This window comes from Falco cherrug, chromosome 4, assembly GCF_023634085.1.
Source record: "Falco cherrug isolate bFalChe1 chromosome 4, bFalChe1.pri, whole genome shotgun sequence".
NCBI lineage: Eukaryota > Metazoa > Chordata > Aves > Falconiformes > Falconidae > Falco > Falco cherrug.
Window position 1 is genome coordinate 96774081 of NC_073700.1, and position 15415 is coordinate 96789495.

At 35.9% G+C, this 15415-nt stretch overlaps 1 protein-coding gene across 2 annotated transcripts in view; it reads right to left on the minus strand.

Moving 5' to 3' along the window:
* Positions 1-15415, minus strand: part of FBXL2 (F-box and leucine rich repeat protein 2) — a 55877-nt gene that overhangs the window by 21580 nt on the left and 18882 nt on the right. For both annotated transcript variants that reach the window (XM_055706728.1, XM_055706727.1), the window contains exons 3-4: positions 3736-3790; positions 2174-2248 (exon numbers count right to left, since the gene is read on the minus strand). In XM_055706728.1, coding sequence (XP_055562703.1) covers positions 2174-2248; positions 3736-3790 — 130 coding nt within the window. The remainder of the gene's footprint in view (positions 1-2173; positions 2249-3735; positions 3791-15415) is intronic.

The window sequence follows — 15415 nt, forward strand, 5'->3', positions numbered from 1 at the left end:
AAAACCAGAAAATCATTATACAAACAGAATGAAGTATTTTTTAAAGCTTTCTGCTTAGTCAGTTATTTCTCAGCAGAGGACAAATAACTTTACTGTAAAGGATAAAGTCTTCAACAAATAATATATATTGCAAATTCAATCTAGATTGCAGAAAAAAAAAGCCAAACCCTAACGCATTATTAAAAGAAAATAGAAGCAAATAATGATGTAAGTTTTCCCAAACCCATTTATTTCTTTAGGCATGTAAAGAATCCAAGAAACGGCATATTCAAAAAAAGAACTTCAGTGTATTCAAATGTGTTTAGCTGTTTGAATAATTCAATGTCATTCAGAAAACAAATTTTTCAAATTACCCCAGCTTACATTTGGTTCCACATATCAAGAAATACTAAGTCACATTTAACTTCAAGAAGATCTTCACACATTTTTGTGATAGAAAAGAAACATTTTTTCTTTATAGCTTTTTTTTCACCTCACTTTATTCTCTACCGCATTGTCTTAGGTACGGAAAATTTCACAAAACCTTATTTTTCATTATGTGATAGTCTCAGATCAAGTACTGCCTGATGTTATGTGAAACATCAAACAGTACAATGCCCAACTGAGCAAAAAGTTGCCAAATACAATTACCAGCTTTTACCTGTCCTAAATCTATCGACAAAAAAAATGTTACTAAAACAGCTGAAGAAAAAACAGAGTTCTTAGACATCAAATGTGAAAGTGTACCTCATTCAAAACTAATTTATGTAATAATTGCTAGTTTAACATACTCTTATGAATAAACTTAAGGGGTTTATATTACAAATGTTCTTAAATATAACATACTGGAGTAACTGAATTGCTCCAAACCACAACAGCTTCTTATAGCAAAAGAAAACCATAACTTAATTTCATTCCTTCTCCTGAATCCCATGCTACAAACATGGTGTCTCAAAGGGCAATGCCACTAGGTACAACCTAAGACAAACATCAAAAACATAAAAATCCCATACCACCTGTTTCTGAACAGCAGGAGGATTTCAGACACAGAAAAGCCTACCAACAGAAGGATTTCAGACCTGTGGAGTTTTCTTTATTATTTCTTAGCAAATGAGAAACAGAACCTTTTTAAAGGCAACTGAAAAGATTACATTAAAGCTCCAAGTCTACTTAGACACATTTAGATAGAGGCAAATGCCAAAATCTTTCTCCTGCCTCTGTGAGATCCTCATGTTTAACATCAGTACAGCAGAGGAGTTGGCAATGAAATTTTAAAAGACTGGTGAAAAAATTTACCCTATATACTACTGTAAAGTTTTAGGAACAGTTTGAACCATGGTTAGCAAAATATACCAAATGAAACCCATCTGGATTTTATTCATGCAACTAAGAAACGAAAACATAAAATCCAGAAGCAAATTCATTACTGTATTCTAAATTTAATACACTTCATCAAACAACAAGTAATAAACCAGTTCAGATTTATTTCAGGATTTGTATTTTCCTATGGATTTTTGTCTTCATTTTCAGATGTCATATTTTATTTTGTTATGCACTCTATGATGGCACTAATGCAGACATGTTTTTCTTAAGTAAGACAAAACTGCCCTAATCCTTTCATTATATGCTGAAATGGTCTTTAATCTACATGCACCTGCATTTCAGGCAAGGTTCAAACACTATAGAACAAATGTTCATAAAATGGTAATCAGATACACACCAAATCAAACGTAGGCAAGTCAGCAGTAAGAAAAGTTTTTAGATTTGTTTCAATCTCCACTTCTGATAGCCAAGCGTCCAGAAAGCCTTCAGCACTAGATGGCACCCTCAGAGAGAGACTCGGGATCAGCAACTGAATTACCTTCTAAATGGTGAAAGTGATTTCGAGGATCTCACTCCACCCAGAGACATCATTTATACCTTTACTTTCTGGAAATGAGCTTTGACTTTCTAGAGCCCTGTATGTATAGGATATATGCAAATTATCTGATACATAGCTGGCAACCAAAATCGAAACACTTATTAAAAAAAAAAAGCAAATACACAGTTCTTTCCTATTTGCTCCTTCACAGTATTGTTATCTTGAACTTTAGCCTTTAAAACATGTGAAGGCAAGCACAGTCTATAGAATACTCAAAATGGGCTATGGTCTTAAACATCACCATAGGAATGAAAAAAACCCAGAGACACTTACCTCTATATCCGTTTGAAAGTTAAAGAGGTCTATTCTTTGCCAATTGCTTCCATCCAGAGCTAAAACATTCCATGCCTACAGAAAACAAATACAGTTTATTACCTCCACTGCCTGCTCCCTTGATTTGCTTCTCAGCAATTCAAATATAACAAACAAATACAACAAAATATACCATTTCAGGTAGCATTTTTAAAAAAGAAATATAATGGTAGATATTAGTAGTCTACAATAGCAACTAGTTAAAAACATATAATTTGTGGAAACGAATCTCAAATCTAAATGGATTACGCTTCAAACGCTAATTTATGCCCATAAAACATGCAGGAAAGCAAGAAATTAAATGTAAAGTACATACATGGACACAGCAAGATTTAACCCTCCACTTTCAAAAAAGCTTTTGTAAATTTGTCTAATAAGTTACTTTTGCTAGATCTATATGGAGAAAAGTATTCCTTCCAATGAAACCACAGTTCCTTAACCTCACTAGTTACTATTCTGAGAGAAACAGAAACCTTTCAGAAAACTGCTGACTTTCCACTATTAGGATCAGGCCTTTCCTTTACACATGCTGAGTTACGTGTATGTGTTCAAGAATTTATCCTTCACTGTCAAAGCCATAGCTGTTCACAGTGAAACAAAAAAGCCAGAGAAACACAACTAAACTCAGAAAAATAGAAAGAAGCATACAGCATCCAACTGACAGGTAGCAGTTCTGAGAGAAAAACACAATTTATTCAATCACTTTAATTTTCTTCTGCTATTTTCTAGGCTTTAGCTGAAGGTTCTAACAAAGCTTCACGTTTTGTTAAAACTTCCTGAAGTTGCAGGCCAGAGTGATATAGGTGTAGGAATGAAATAGTTACACACTTAATTATACAGTAAAACAAACACAAAAAAAACCCAACAAAACCAAACCGAACCAAACCCAATCCTCATTGAGAGAAGGAAGAAAATAATGAAATAATAAAGTTCATTCATGTTGTCTGAGAATTCACTTCATCCTACACACTTGATATAGGAACAGAATGTTATTACTATGATTCAAGAAAAAAATCAAGACTAGCTAAACATAAAAGCTCACTTGGTATGCTTTCTCTATTATCTTATGTGTGCCTTTTTCCTCTACTAGTAGTCCATCTACTTAACACCTTTTGTACTTGGCAAGCAAACGATGGATGTACTTCTTAGACACATGGTGCACACATTAACTGAACTACATGGAATTTTAAGCAGAAAATGCATTTGAAAAGTGTTATACAGACACATGCTTTATAAAAAGCAAATGCCATTATGCCAAACTGGGCTTAATCCTTTCTCCAGATATAGAGCATACATGACTAGATACCTTTTCCACAGCCTTTAAACAGAAGTCCAGTACATAGCAACTAAATCCACATCTGAATGCAGAACTGGACCATTTGTTTTAATAAACAAAGAGACTGAGATAACTATTTGATTTTTTTTTTTAACATGAAGCAGAATGCCCTAAAGCCCACAATTTGCATGTAATTAAGAGAATAGCATTCTGAAGAACAACAAAAAAACTCAACAGAAGTACATACCTTGGAAACCTGTGCACAACGACACAAAGTAACTATGTCCAAGAAAGAAAATATTCTAGGAAGAAAGGAAAAGAACAATTAAAATGTTTTATTGTAAATTCAGACTAGTACATGGATTCACAGTTTTGTAGTTCTATGGAAAGACACCAGTTACACAAGAAGCAAGGTAAATGCAGTATGAATGTTTTACTAAATTATTTTGCTTATTGAGACTTAAGGAATATCATAGCTATTATCTAAAGACTGTCAACACCAAAATGCAAGAACCAGCAGGTGCTTCTTCTGAAAATCTTTTCGTTTCTCCCTCCATACTACCCAGACGTGTATGAATTATAACAATATTTTTTTCCAATTCAGAGAAACCAGCTTATTACCTTTGTGCTACAATTCAGTAAGTAACTTACACAAATACAGATTTCAGAGGCTGGTGAAGAGTAAGAAATAGAAAACAACACGTAGATAAACCCAAGTTCAAGAATCTAAGTATTAACACAAAGAATAATGACCCAAATTCCTAAAGGGGTTTCACAGTACCAAGTCTAACGGTCAGTATCTTTTTTCATTTACTCTACACGAAACAACTACAACTGAAAATTTACCATTACTATTCTGATCACGGAACCAATTCCTCAAGGCTGCCAACTCTATATAATAGTTTTCTGAAAGAAATTTTTCCCTGTCAAAATGAGTTTTGCTAAATACCATTTCCAAACAACAATGAAATTGGTTCAAAGGATGTTCTCAGCAACAAGAAATCATTAGCATAAGCATAAAATATAGATCCTAATCCAAAATCATTTTCTATTACAGAGACTGGAAGATATGAAAGACATTACTGTAATTCACTTGTAAACTGTTACCTGCTCACCAATGAGCTTCTTCAGTCCTCAAAACAACGAACAGTAATAATAACAATTTCATCTCACAGTGAAATGTTAATTTCATCTTGCCAGTGAAATCTCTGGCAAGGGATGCTGAATTTAATTATGTGAAATTCTGGTTACTGTTTTCCAAGTGGAAATCTGAAGCTAGAGCTCAAAATGGATGCCTACATCTTAAGCACTGTGATTTTCAGTTGTGGCAAGAGTCAAAAAATGTAATGAAAGTTAATGGAAGTACTTCTTAAACGTAACAACCAAGTTTATTATGATCACTTCAGATACTAGTTTTCCAATATTTCATTAACACATGAAATACTTTCTCTTTTTCACTGTGCAGTAATACATTTTCTCAAAAAACTATGAGCCATGCAAACAGAAGGTCATTCTCAGCAGCTGTGAAATAATTTATAAAACCCTGTCAATAACATTTATTTTTATAGAATCTATTTTGTCATTTGAACATCCATCCAGAGGTCTGTCCACTTTAAGAAAATTAGCAGCAATTTATGCACAAAGTACACACTAAATGTGCTCAGCAAGATTTCTGGACTGCTCAGATGAGCACTCAAAGAACTCACTCTCCTTTAAGAGCAGCACTTATACCAATGACCCACCACGCATCCTCTTCTGAAGTCACCTTTCCCTTCACCACACGGCAAATGGCAGAAGTTGAGGGTGTGGAGATTATGCTAGACAGCTGCAAAAGCTTATTGCCTTGTAGAAGCTTCCTCATGCTACCACTGTACAAGTGGAATCTGAGGGTTATCTCAGATTTACAGAAGCTGAAGCACAAAAGACAGATTTCTATGTTATTTGTAACGAAGACAATTACATGACACAATACCCTTGCCTAAATGAAGAATTTGAAATGCTCTAGAAGTGATGTATCAAGTTCTACTGAAATAAACAGAAGAAATCGCAAGACACTGAAGAAAGGGTATTTTATACACCCCCACTACTCTGAGTTTTCTGGCAGTCTGTCTTCATGCTTGATTGTTTATTGCTGTCAAGAGATTAGTGTTGATGTGTGATTTCTGCTAAAAAAAGAAAATTAAAACCAAATGCAGAACAGATGTATTTTTAAAGAGTCAAAAACTAAAAGTGGTCATTCTACATTAAAAGAAGAAATATTTTAGTAAGTGTAAACATATACAATGCTTTTAGGTTTTTTATTTTTGTTCTAAAGAAGAAACCTTCTTGCAAGGCAGCCCAAACTGTCCCCATCAAAACAGGTAACATTAGGATGCATAACCCAGCAAAATCAGAATGATTGCTATTCAATTAAATACTATGATAGGTAAGAGATGCCAGTAAATTCTTTTACAACTCCAGAGTAATTTTGCCAACTTGCTTGAAGACGTTTTTTCCACAATTTTCTATTTATTTACCCTCTGTAGTAGTCTTACACATGCACCACTAGCACACACTTGCTTCTCTGCTGTCCCACAGAATTACTAACAATACAGCAACATACAAATAAGTAGCCAACAAGACACAAGACTAAGGTTTCACAAGACTCTGAAGGTTTAAAGTCATTTAAAGTCTTTAAATGCAACCAACAAACCGAGATGGAGATGGCAACACTGACATTGTCAGTCATCTGTCAGCGTCAAGACACTGACATTGTCTGGCTCTTGGGGTGAAGGACTATGTCAGTAAGCACTTGTAATTCTAAAAAGTGGAAAAAACTACCAAGTAGGGCAGCTGGTAGTTGCATAGCACTTCTGTCCTCTATGACCATAGCTATGTAGATGGAAGCGAATGCAGCCAGCAGTAGGATTAATTTCCATTTAAGTCTTTGGCATGGCTTTGTACAGGGAAACTGGAAGTTAAGTTAATAGATCCACAGTAAAGTTTAGGATCATCTACTCCGATTCCCGGTACCTCAGGCTATTCAATTCTCCATAGTTATCCTGCATCAAGCTCAGGAAGGAGAATCCGCTTATCAGCAACTGGAGCTCTTCAAGACCTTTCTTCCCTAGGCACATACCGCTCTGGACACGTGCCTCACGAGTTTGGCCTCGGAGATCTTTCAGTGCTAACAGTACCTGCAGCACGCATGAGCTTCATGTCACAGGCACAAAGGGTTGTACAAGCTCACAGTTCCTCAGTTCCTTTATGGTAAACTTGTATTGGCCAAAGCCTAACTTCCAGAAAAGGATCTATTCTTGACCTGAAAGCCTTCAAGAGATGGAAAACCACCACCTTTTTTGGTAGTTTGTTCCACTGGTTAATCACTCTGTCAAAATGTTTGCCTTATTTCCAAGGTGAACGTCTGACTTTCAGCTTTATGCTTTTTTCTACTTTTCTTCACCAAATTAAAGAGTGCTTTAGCAGTTAGCACTTTCTCCTCATCAAGTTTTAAAGCCACTTATGTCATCTTTCATTCTTTTTAACAATCTTTTCACTTTAGTTCTTTAAATGTCATTTTCTCTGCATTCATTTTGCCAGTATGTTTCTTCCAACGTAGACATCAGAAGCATGTGCAGCACTAAAAAAATGTATTAGTATCAACAAAGCTGTACACAGACATAAAGTATGATTTCACTACCTCCATTTTCAGAGCCATTTCAGGCCACTGTAACTGCCTTTCTGACACTGCATCGGGCAAGAATCTTACAGTATACCACCCATTTCTCCCTCATACCCTCTTCTAGGAGTACACACTCCAGGCCACAGCTCTTTCTGTAGCATTCCTTAGTCCTGTATATCTATACACATAAAATTAATCCATAAAATCAATCTTGTTTGAACACATCCCAATTTATTGTGGTATTCAGACTTCCTGAGGAGTGCCTTGTCTTCACAGAAGTTTACCATTACAGTTCTTGTGTCATCTATAACTTTTCTCTCTGGTGAATTCTGAAGCAGTGAGTTCCAAAGCATTAAATCAACCCCCTACAGGCTTACCTGTCGATTGCTGCAACCATTGTTAACCACTCCTGAGTCCCTTTAACATGCATTAATGTGCTGCATGCACACAGTGCTATTTTTAAAATTAAAAGGTCAAATGTTAAAGTCAAATGCCTCAGTAGAAACATGTAATTTTGGTTGGTAAAGCCAACTGATTGTTTAATATCAAGGAATGATATCATCCAATCACTGATTTTCCAGAAAACAACAACAACAACAACAACTGTCATTCCTCTCTCTCAATTTTCTATCAAACAAATCTGTGGTGAGTTTTCCATACTGAATATGAGGCTGTGATTTCTGGTCATCTCTCCCTTGCCTAGTTAAAAGTGTTGCAGTCAGAATCCATATTCTTTTAGTCTTCTGGAATTTACTTGACACCCAAGACTTACCAAAACTCAGCGTAAGAGGGCCACAGACCTCCTAAGTCACCTTTTTAAGGCACTTTCACTGCGATTTGTATGGTCCTGCCAACTACAAGAAGTGATGATCTATTTACAGTCTCTCTCATCTTCCCATGTATTTCCACACATGCTTCGTTATTCCTGCGTGCTATAAACAGACTGTCCTGTGTCTTTCCTAACACAAAGACGCCTGACACCTAATATTTTGTTTCCTTCCCCATGGAGCCATGGAAAGAAACAGCTATTTCTCAAAACCCGGACGCTGTACAGTGTACCATCTACAGAGTCAGAAATCAAACTGTGCAAGAGTCAAACTGCTTCTCTCTCACCTTTGCAAGGCCCTTCCAAATCTGATCATGTAAAGAATAAACTTCTGCAGTAACAGCCTGGCAATTACTCATTTTAAGTATTTTGATATAATACTACATGGATTGATAAAAGGTGGAGAACAAAATGCATACAGTAAGCACCACACATGCATACTGTAACTTCCTGGAATTTTTGGCCCAAACCCCAAGATTTGTTGTGACAGAAATACCCAATAATATCTACAAACATTCAACAATAATTTAAGTTAGAGGTTTTATTTAATAACTGCCTTGTGAATGAAATTCTATTTCAGAACTTCTATTTTTCACATCTTTTAAATTTATAGTGGTTTTGCACACAAAGAATGGTGACAAACCATCAAAATGAAAACCAAACTAAGGATGAGAAATGCCTGAAGATAGCGCACTACCTAACTGATCTGCTCAGAAGATCCTTTCAACTTGACCACACCATCCAGTTGTTACAAAACAAGCACCCAACAAATTTGTCATGTCTTCCCCATTTTAGACTATGAACTTCTTAAGGAAGGGACTTCATCATTGATTTGTACAATTCCTTGCATACCAAACCCGCTCTCATAAAGGCCTTTACATTCTACTAGAATACAAATGCAATATGGAAGAGTAAAGCCTACACACGTGACAAAACATCACAGAGAGACAAAGCACAGCTTTCATTTTTTTTAGCATCATTTGATTTTCCTCTTTTAGCAGGTTTTTCTCAGAATTTTCTGGAAGAATGCCCAAGCATAATCTGTTATTAAGTGACAGGGGAAAAGAGCATCAGCCACTCTCAGTTCACTGCTTATCAACATTTGAACACACACAGTCACAAAATCTCACAACCCGATAGAAGCCGCTTTGTATTTCTCCTAAAACATCATATTCAGTAAATATAAAGAATTGTGATAATGTTTTGTATGTGGAAGGTTTCTCTTCTCTTTGTCCCCCATTTTTACTAAACACCCTACTGAGGTATGACGCATCTCACCAATAACTGCAGCCCAGCGGCACATACAAACACTACAATAAAATACGCAGACTAGAAAACACACAGATAAGATGAATAATTCACAACCATAACTCATAAAAGCAGAACTTTGCATGCATAAATTTATATCTATATGATTAAATTAACAATGCTATTGTTGGTATACTTCCAAACATCACCAGCTTCGCAGGTAGGAACACCTGCTCCATCGGTAAATTCCAGTAATATCTTATTCAATAACACCACATAATAATACTTGTCTTGGAAACGTAAACAGTGAGGCATATTAAAAGCTTAAGGAGTCTGACTATTTTCTACTTTTTTTTTAAAAAAAGTATCTTTCAGCTTGTTTTCTCTTGTTTCTCTCAGGCTTGTTTTCAGCATCACGTCACAAAAGACTGACCAAACACTAATTTCTACATGAAGCACACATCCACTAACTCATCTAATGCTTGACTTTCCAGGTCAATTATTAAAACAAATCCCTTTTTACTAGGGATGTGCTACTTTGTGAAGTAAAGCGCTTAAACTAGAAACTGTGTGAGACACTCCAAAACTTTCCTGTAACTTTTAGCCCTGCAGTTTCCACTTGTAAACTACTTGGGCTAAGATGCCTTTCTCAGCAGAGCTACACAGCAAATATTTCAATAACAAATGTGGCACCAAAAAACACCTTTTAACAAGCCAAACCTCCTCTTCCTTTGCCAAGATGCTTATTGCTACACAATCCTTACATAAGTATTAGCAACTGCAAAAGAACAGGCTGTCTACAGGATGCCTAACATCTGTTTTCAGTTGAAACAGAAGTCAACTACCACAAATAGTCAGCTCTGCTGTATTAATTTTATAGTTACAGGGCAGCATCTAACTTTATGGCCTATACATTTCTTGCAAGACAAGTGGATCAAATTACTTGCTCCTTAAAAACAAAAATAATTTTGACTTATTTGTAAAGCATGACCATATGTAACACAATAGCAACATTTTCAGTATCTAATTGCCTTAGTACCGGAAACAAAACGTCCAATGATAAATTCAAGAAGGGCCATTTATGTTTAATTTACTGTCAAACATACAGAATACAGCAACTACAACTTCTTTTGCAGGGTCAGTTACATAGCTAATAGATACAGCTACGTTATGCAAATCACAGAGTAACTTTAGCCTGAAAAAGAAATCCAGAAAATAGCACATGAATACATCCCTGTTGTATCTTTGATTTATATTTACTTCGATATTATGGATGCATAATACAACCTAAAAGGTCACATTTTTGTAACCTTTCAGAAGTAGAGTTAAAAACTTGAACACAAAACTTACATATAGTAAGTGTTGAAGAAAAGTTCAACCCATGAAACAGACTTTATCTAGTGTTTCACAAAAGGTCAGATCTATACTTGAATCAGTTTCAGTAACCTTGCTTAGCTGTTTCATTCATAATAGCTACTGACCTAACAATTTTAGGCAATCACCTCGTTGCATTGATTACCCTGATTCATGTAATACCAAGACACAGGAATCTTAAGTAGAAAAACAGTAACTGTTACTAGAAAAGAATCTAGTGTTTAGCATCATTAAGTCTTTAACAATACTGGTTAGGAATCTCACTGTGGCGCTTCCAGAAGAGAAGCTGAAGTATGAAGTTTCAGAATCCTTTCTTTGCTGTGAGTTTTCTCTTTTTTTTCTCCTCTCCTTTTTTTTTTTTTTAATAAAATCATCTTTCGCCTTACCCAAAACAATATTCATTAAAGACCAAATACGATCTTTCAAACAAAAGGATGAGGCAAGTCATGTGCTTTACCTAGAAATGAAGTAGTAACAAGCTAAGAGGCCTCCTAACACCCCCACATTCATCCTTCATGCCTTCCTAAAACTGGAGTATTTGTAGAGGGGGATGATCCCAATTTCCAACTTTAAAAACCACATGGATTATCCAGTTTAATCACTTCTTGTAAATGCTGTGTGAATACAATGCTCTCTAATTTCTAGAAGCCTGCATGCTGCAGCTCATATGACCCCCTAGCTTCACTAGTCGGATTTCTATCAAAGTTTTAGCTCTTATGTAGATCTTATCTAAAGCATAGGCTTTGTTTGGGTTTTGTTTTTTTTTTGGCAGGGGGGTGTGTGTGTCAACCAACAAACAACTATGTAAAGAAAAATGGGGCTCAGCTGAAGATTTCTAATTTAGAGAAAAGCATTTGATAAATGAGAAATTAACTACTACTTATGGGCAGACAGGAATCCATGGAAGGAGACACAGCCTGGAGAGGACACCTCATGCACCCATACAGGCTGGGAGTCACCTGACTCAGAAGCAGCTTTGCAGAAAAGGACTTGGGGATTCTGGTGAGCATGGACCATGTTGAACATGCCTCAAAAGAGAAGGTTTGAGGGGGATCTTATCAGTGTGTATAAATATCTGACAGGAGGGAGTTAAGATGACAGGCTCTTCTCAGTAGTGTCCAGTGACAGAAAAGAAGCAATGGATACAAACTGAAATACAAAAAATTCCACTTAAACAAAAGAATTATTTTTTTTTTCTGTGAGTACTGTCAAACACTGGACCAGGTTGACTACAGAGTTTATCAAGTCTCTATGTTTTGAGATACTCAAACGGACAATGCCAAGAACAACCCCGCTCCAGCTGACCCTGCTTTCAGCAGTGAATTTGGACTAGCTCATCTCCAGTGTTCCCTGCCAACATCAGCTATTTGTAATTTTTTAAAATATAAATTTTATTTTTATGAATTTTTGTGAAATACAAATTTGGCAACTATAACATACCTTACTAAATAAAAGCAGTTAGCCTAATGATTATTTAAGTGGTTTAACTCGTAGCCCACAGTCCCAATCCAACCTGCTGGCCATTCCAACTATCCTATAATCACTTAGGGGGAAAAAATAGACTATATAGTTTGGGCACCAAAAAGCCAAAAATCAACTATACCCACTCTGCACACATGCTACCAGCTAGGTAGAGATGTGGAAAAATAACATAATATGCTGGTATAGCAGCCTAGGGATCTCCATAAATCATGATCACTACAGCCATAGATGTTATGGAAACTTTGGCTAGTTGCTGGACCAGGATTCGGTAGACTTGATCCAATCTGTAGCTCTGCTACTGGCCTAGAGGATGACTTTGAACAAAATATTTCTCAATGCCTCTGTCTGCATCAGGAAGACACAGATAAGAAAGCTCACCTCTTCTGTAAATATTTCCAAGAGTTACAGACAAAAAAGAAGTTAAGTACTTGGTATTGTTATTTCATGTGTCTAGCATTAATATTTAACAACATTTTTCTTTTTTTAGGGAGTTACAGTATCTTTTCAATTGCCTTTATGTTTTGATAGCACTTTTATCATGCAAATGAGGAAGAACAACATTTCTCCATTTGCCTCCCAAGGAACATGACTTCTTTATATCCCTGATACTTCTGAACATTTGGTTGATTCAAGAGACTGAGTTTAAATAAGACTCAAGTTTCAAGGTAAATAAAGCTCTAAATGGAATTAAGTCTTCATTAAAGAACAGATTCTAAAGAGAAGCTTAATAGCAAATTAAAAAAAAAAAAAGAAAAAAGAAAAAAAGGGTAATGTATGATTCCAAGGGTTGTGTAAGTGATTTCTGTATCCCCTTTAGCTGTTACACCTGCCTCAAATACTTGTCATTTACTTTTGTTTGTTCCAGTATGACTAAGCCTGTCACAAGCATGTTCTTACTGGGAGGTATTATCTGTACTTGAACCAGGTAATGCTGAAGCACTCCATTTATAAGGATATCTCAATTCTTCAAGCAGAAACATTAAAGTATTTCCTTTTCAGAATTCATAAATCGTAGTCAGCACCCTTGACCAAAAAAGAAAAAAAAAATAATCCCATCTCTTCCATTCCCAAATCCTCTTCATCAACACAGTATACAAAGCACTAGTGTGCAATTTTCAGCTTGTTCTTAGAGCCTCTCACTGAGGTTGTTAAAGAAATTCCATCTGAAACATCTCTGCCCAAAACATTCAGGTTTAAGTTTACTCTTGCCTTTGTGAACAAAACCAAATCACTTAAAACATTAAATGGAGGATGGCAGCTACCTACTCCAGTTTCAAAAGACCAAACCTAATTGATCATCTAATCATCTGCAAATGTTCAGCATCTCTTACAAGAAAGCCAGAAAATGCACATGAAGTGCCAACTAGTGAGGCAAAGAACTGAAAAATACAAAATTGCATCTGGAACTTACCTTGCCAAGAACTTCATAAGCAGACAAACAATACATGTAGCAGTGTAAAAAAAAGGTCAACATGAAACCTTTTCCGTATTTTGAAGAGGTTATGCTGACCTCCCAGCTATTGAGCCTTCAGTTTCCTCAGACAGAGCACAAGTTTTGTCCTGAATTTGAGGTAAATCAAATTGACACCAATTTCCACTTCAGAATAATTGGAAAACTTCCTAACAAAAGCTGATTAATCAGAAAATTTCTACTTGTTGCATTCCCAATGTATATTTGAGGTTAGACACACTATCTTGAAGGCTGAAGGTACAGAGAAACTGAATTACTATTCATTTTAACACTGGGTAAATCATGTTAAAACAAATAAAAATAGTACTCTTAGCTTGATACTATTTATCAATTGCTGCTAAAGCATGTAAGAATTCTGAAAACACCTAGTAAACCTTAACTAGTCCTGAAGAGTTAGAATTCTGTTGTTTCCCTGGCTAAAGATCGGAATATTTAATCACTTTCTAGAGGTTTTATCTTGTCCATGACTTATGCCTGTGGTTCATTCTGATCCCTTACTCAGTTTTCTGACCACTTTCTTGGAGGTAAGGATCACTGGAAATGAGTATGTGACTCCACAGGAGTGAGTCTGGATTTGTTATTATGCTGTTATCAGTCCCAATGTTCTTGCTTACTTCATGCCAATGTTAGTCTCCACATTTCTAGTTAACAAAAATATTTCCCTCACCCTTATCTAAAGGAGTTTTCTATATTGAGTAGTTAGTGTGAGACTGGAGAGATTGGAGCTGCTCTGCACTAATTCCTTGGACAGATGTATTTTCAGCACGCTAAATGGAAGGACTTGGCTTTACTTAATGAAACTTACTTGTGCAAGGCACTATTAGACTTCCCTTTACAAAAAGCATAATTTCAGCAACTATACAGAAAGGAAGTAAGTTTTCCTTTCATAAGCAACTCCTATACAATCCATTCAGTTCACAATCTATACGAATGCAGTTTACGTACTTGTATCAATTTGGTTGTTTCTGATGCTAAATTGCTATATTGTAATTGCTTGGCAGACTACTACAGAGGACTTCAAAGAGACACAAAATACCGTCTAAAAATCAAAATAAAAGACTGCATGTGCATTATAAAACTGGAATGTTTTCCTGGGATTGTACAAATAAATAGGGCAGTACATCACCCTGAGTAGCAACGACTGCTGCTCAGTATTTGACAAATACTTGAAGTGGGAAAAATTAATCAACTTTGAGGTCATAGATTTTTTTCCCCTCTTCAAAATACAATAATCGTTTGCCTGCTTACCAAATTTTTACCAGCTAAGAACAGTTCCAGAAACAAGTTTATATTCTTCAGTTCTTTGACTCACCAGTAGGTACTCTGTATGCTGAGATACAAATTTTGCAGTGATTGTGGGCTGTTTAAGTACCTACAGTACTGAGCTCAAACATACCAATAGCATTGTAATGATTTCTTATTGCAACCTTTGCTATATTTCTTTTTTATTTCCCCCATAACTGAGCACACAGATGGTAAAGCGTCACTTCAAATAAACTAAATATTATGTTTGACTTCACTCTTTTAAGCTTCCCGTAATTTTTCTTCTCTACAACAGACATACTAAAAGCCGAGCAAAAAGCAGTATGCAGTAATAAAACCAAAGAACAAAAACATGAAAACATGTAATACTTCATTAGCCAACTCACAAGCTCCGTATTCTTGCATACAAGAAAAGCTGCTGCTGGAACACAACTCCTGGGCTGCGGTCCTATTTTGAGTCCCAAAACTTTGCTTATCCTCTTTTAAATCTGACAGAGCACTCAAACCTGGAGTCTGATGACTGACTTATTATTCAAGTACATGTACCCAATAAGTATGATTTATAGCAGAACTCTCAACAGCTTCTACCTTTGTGGTACAAT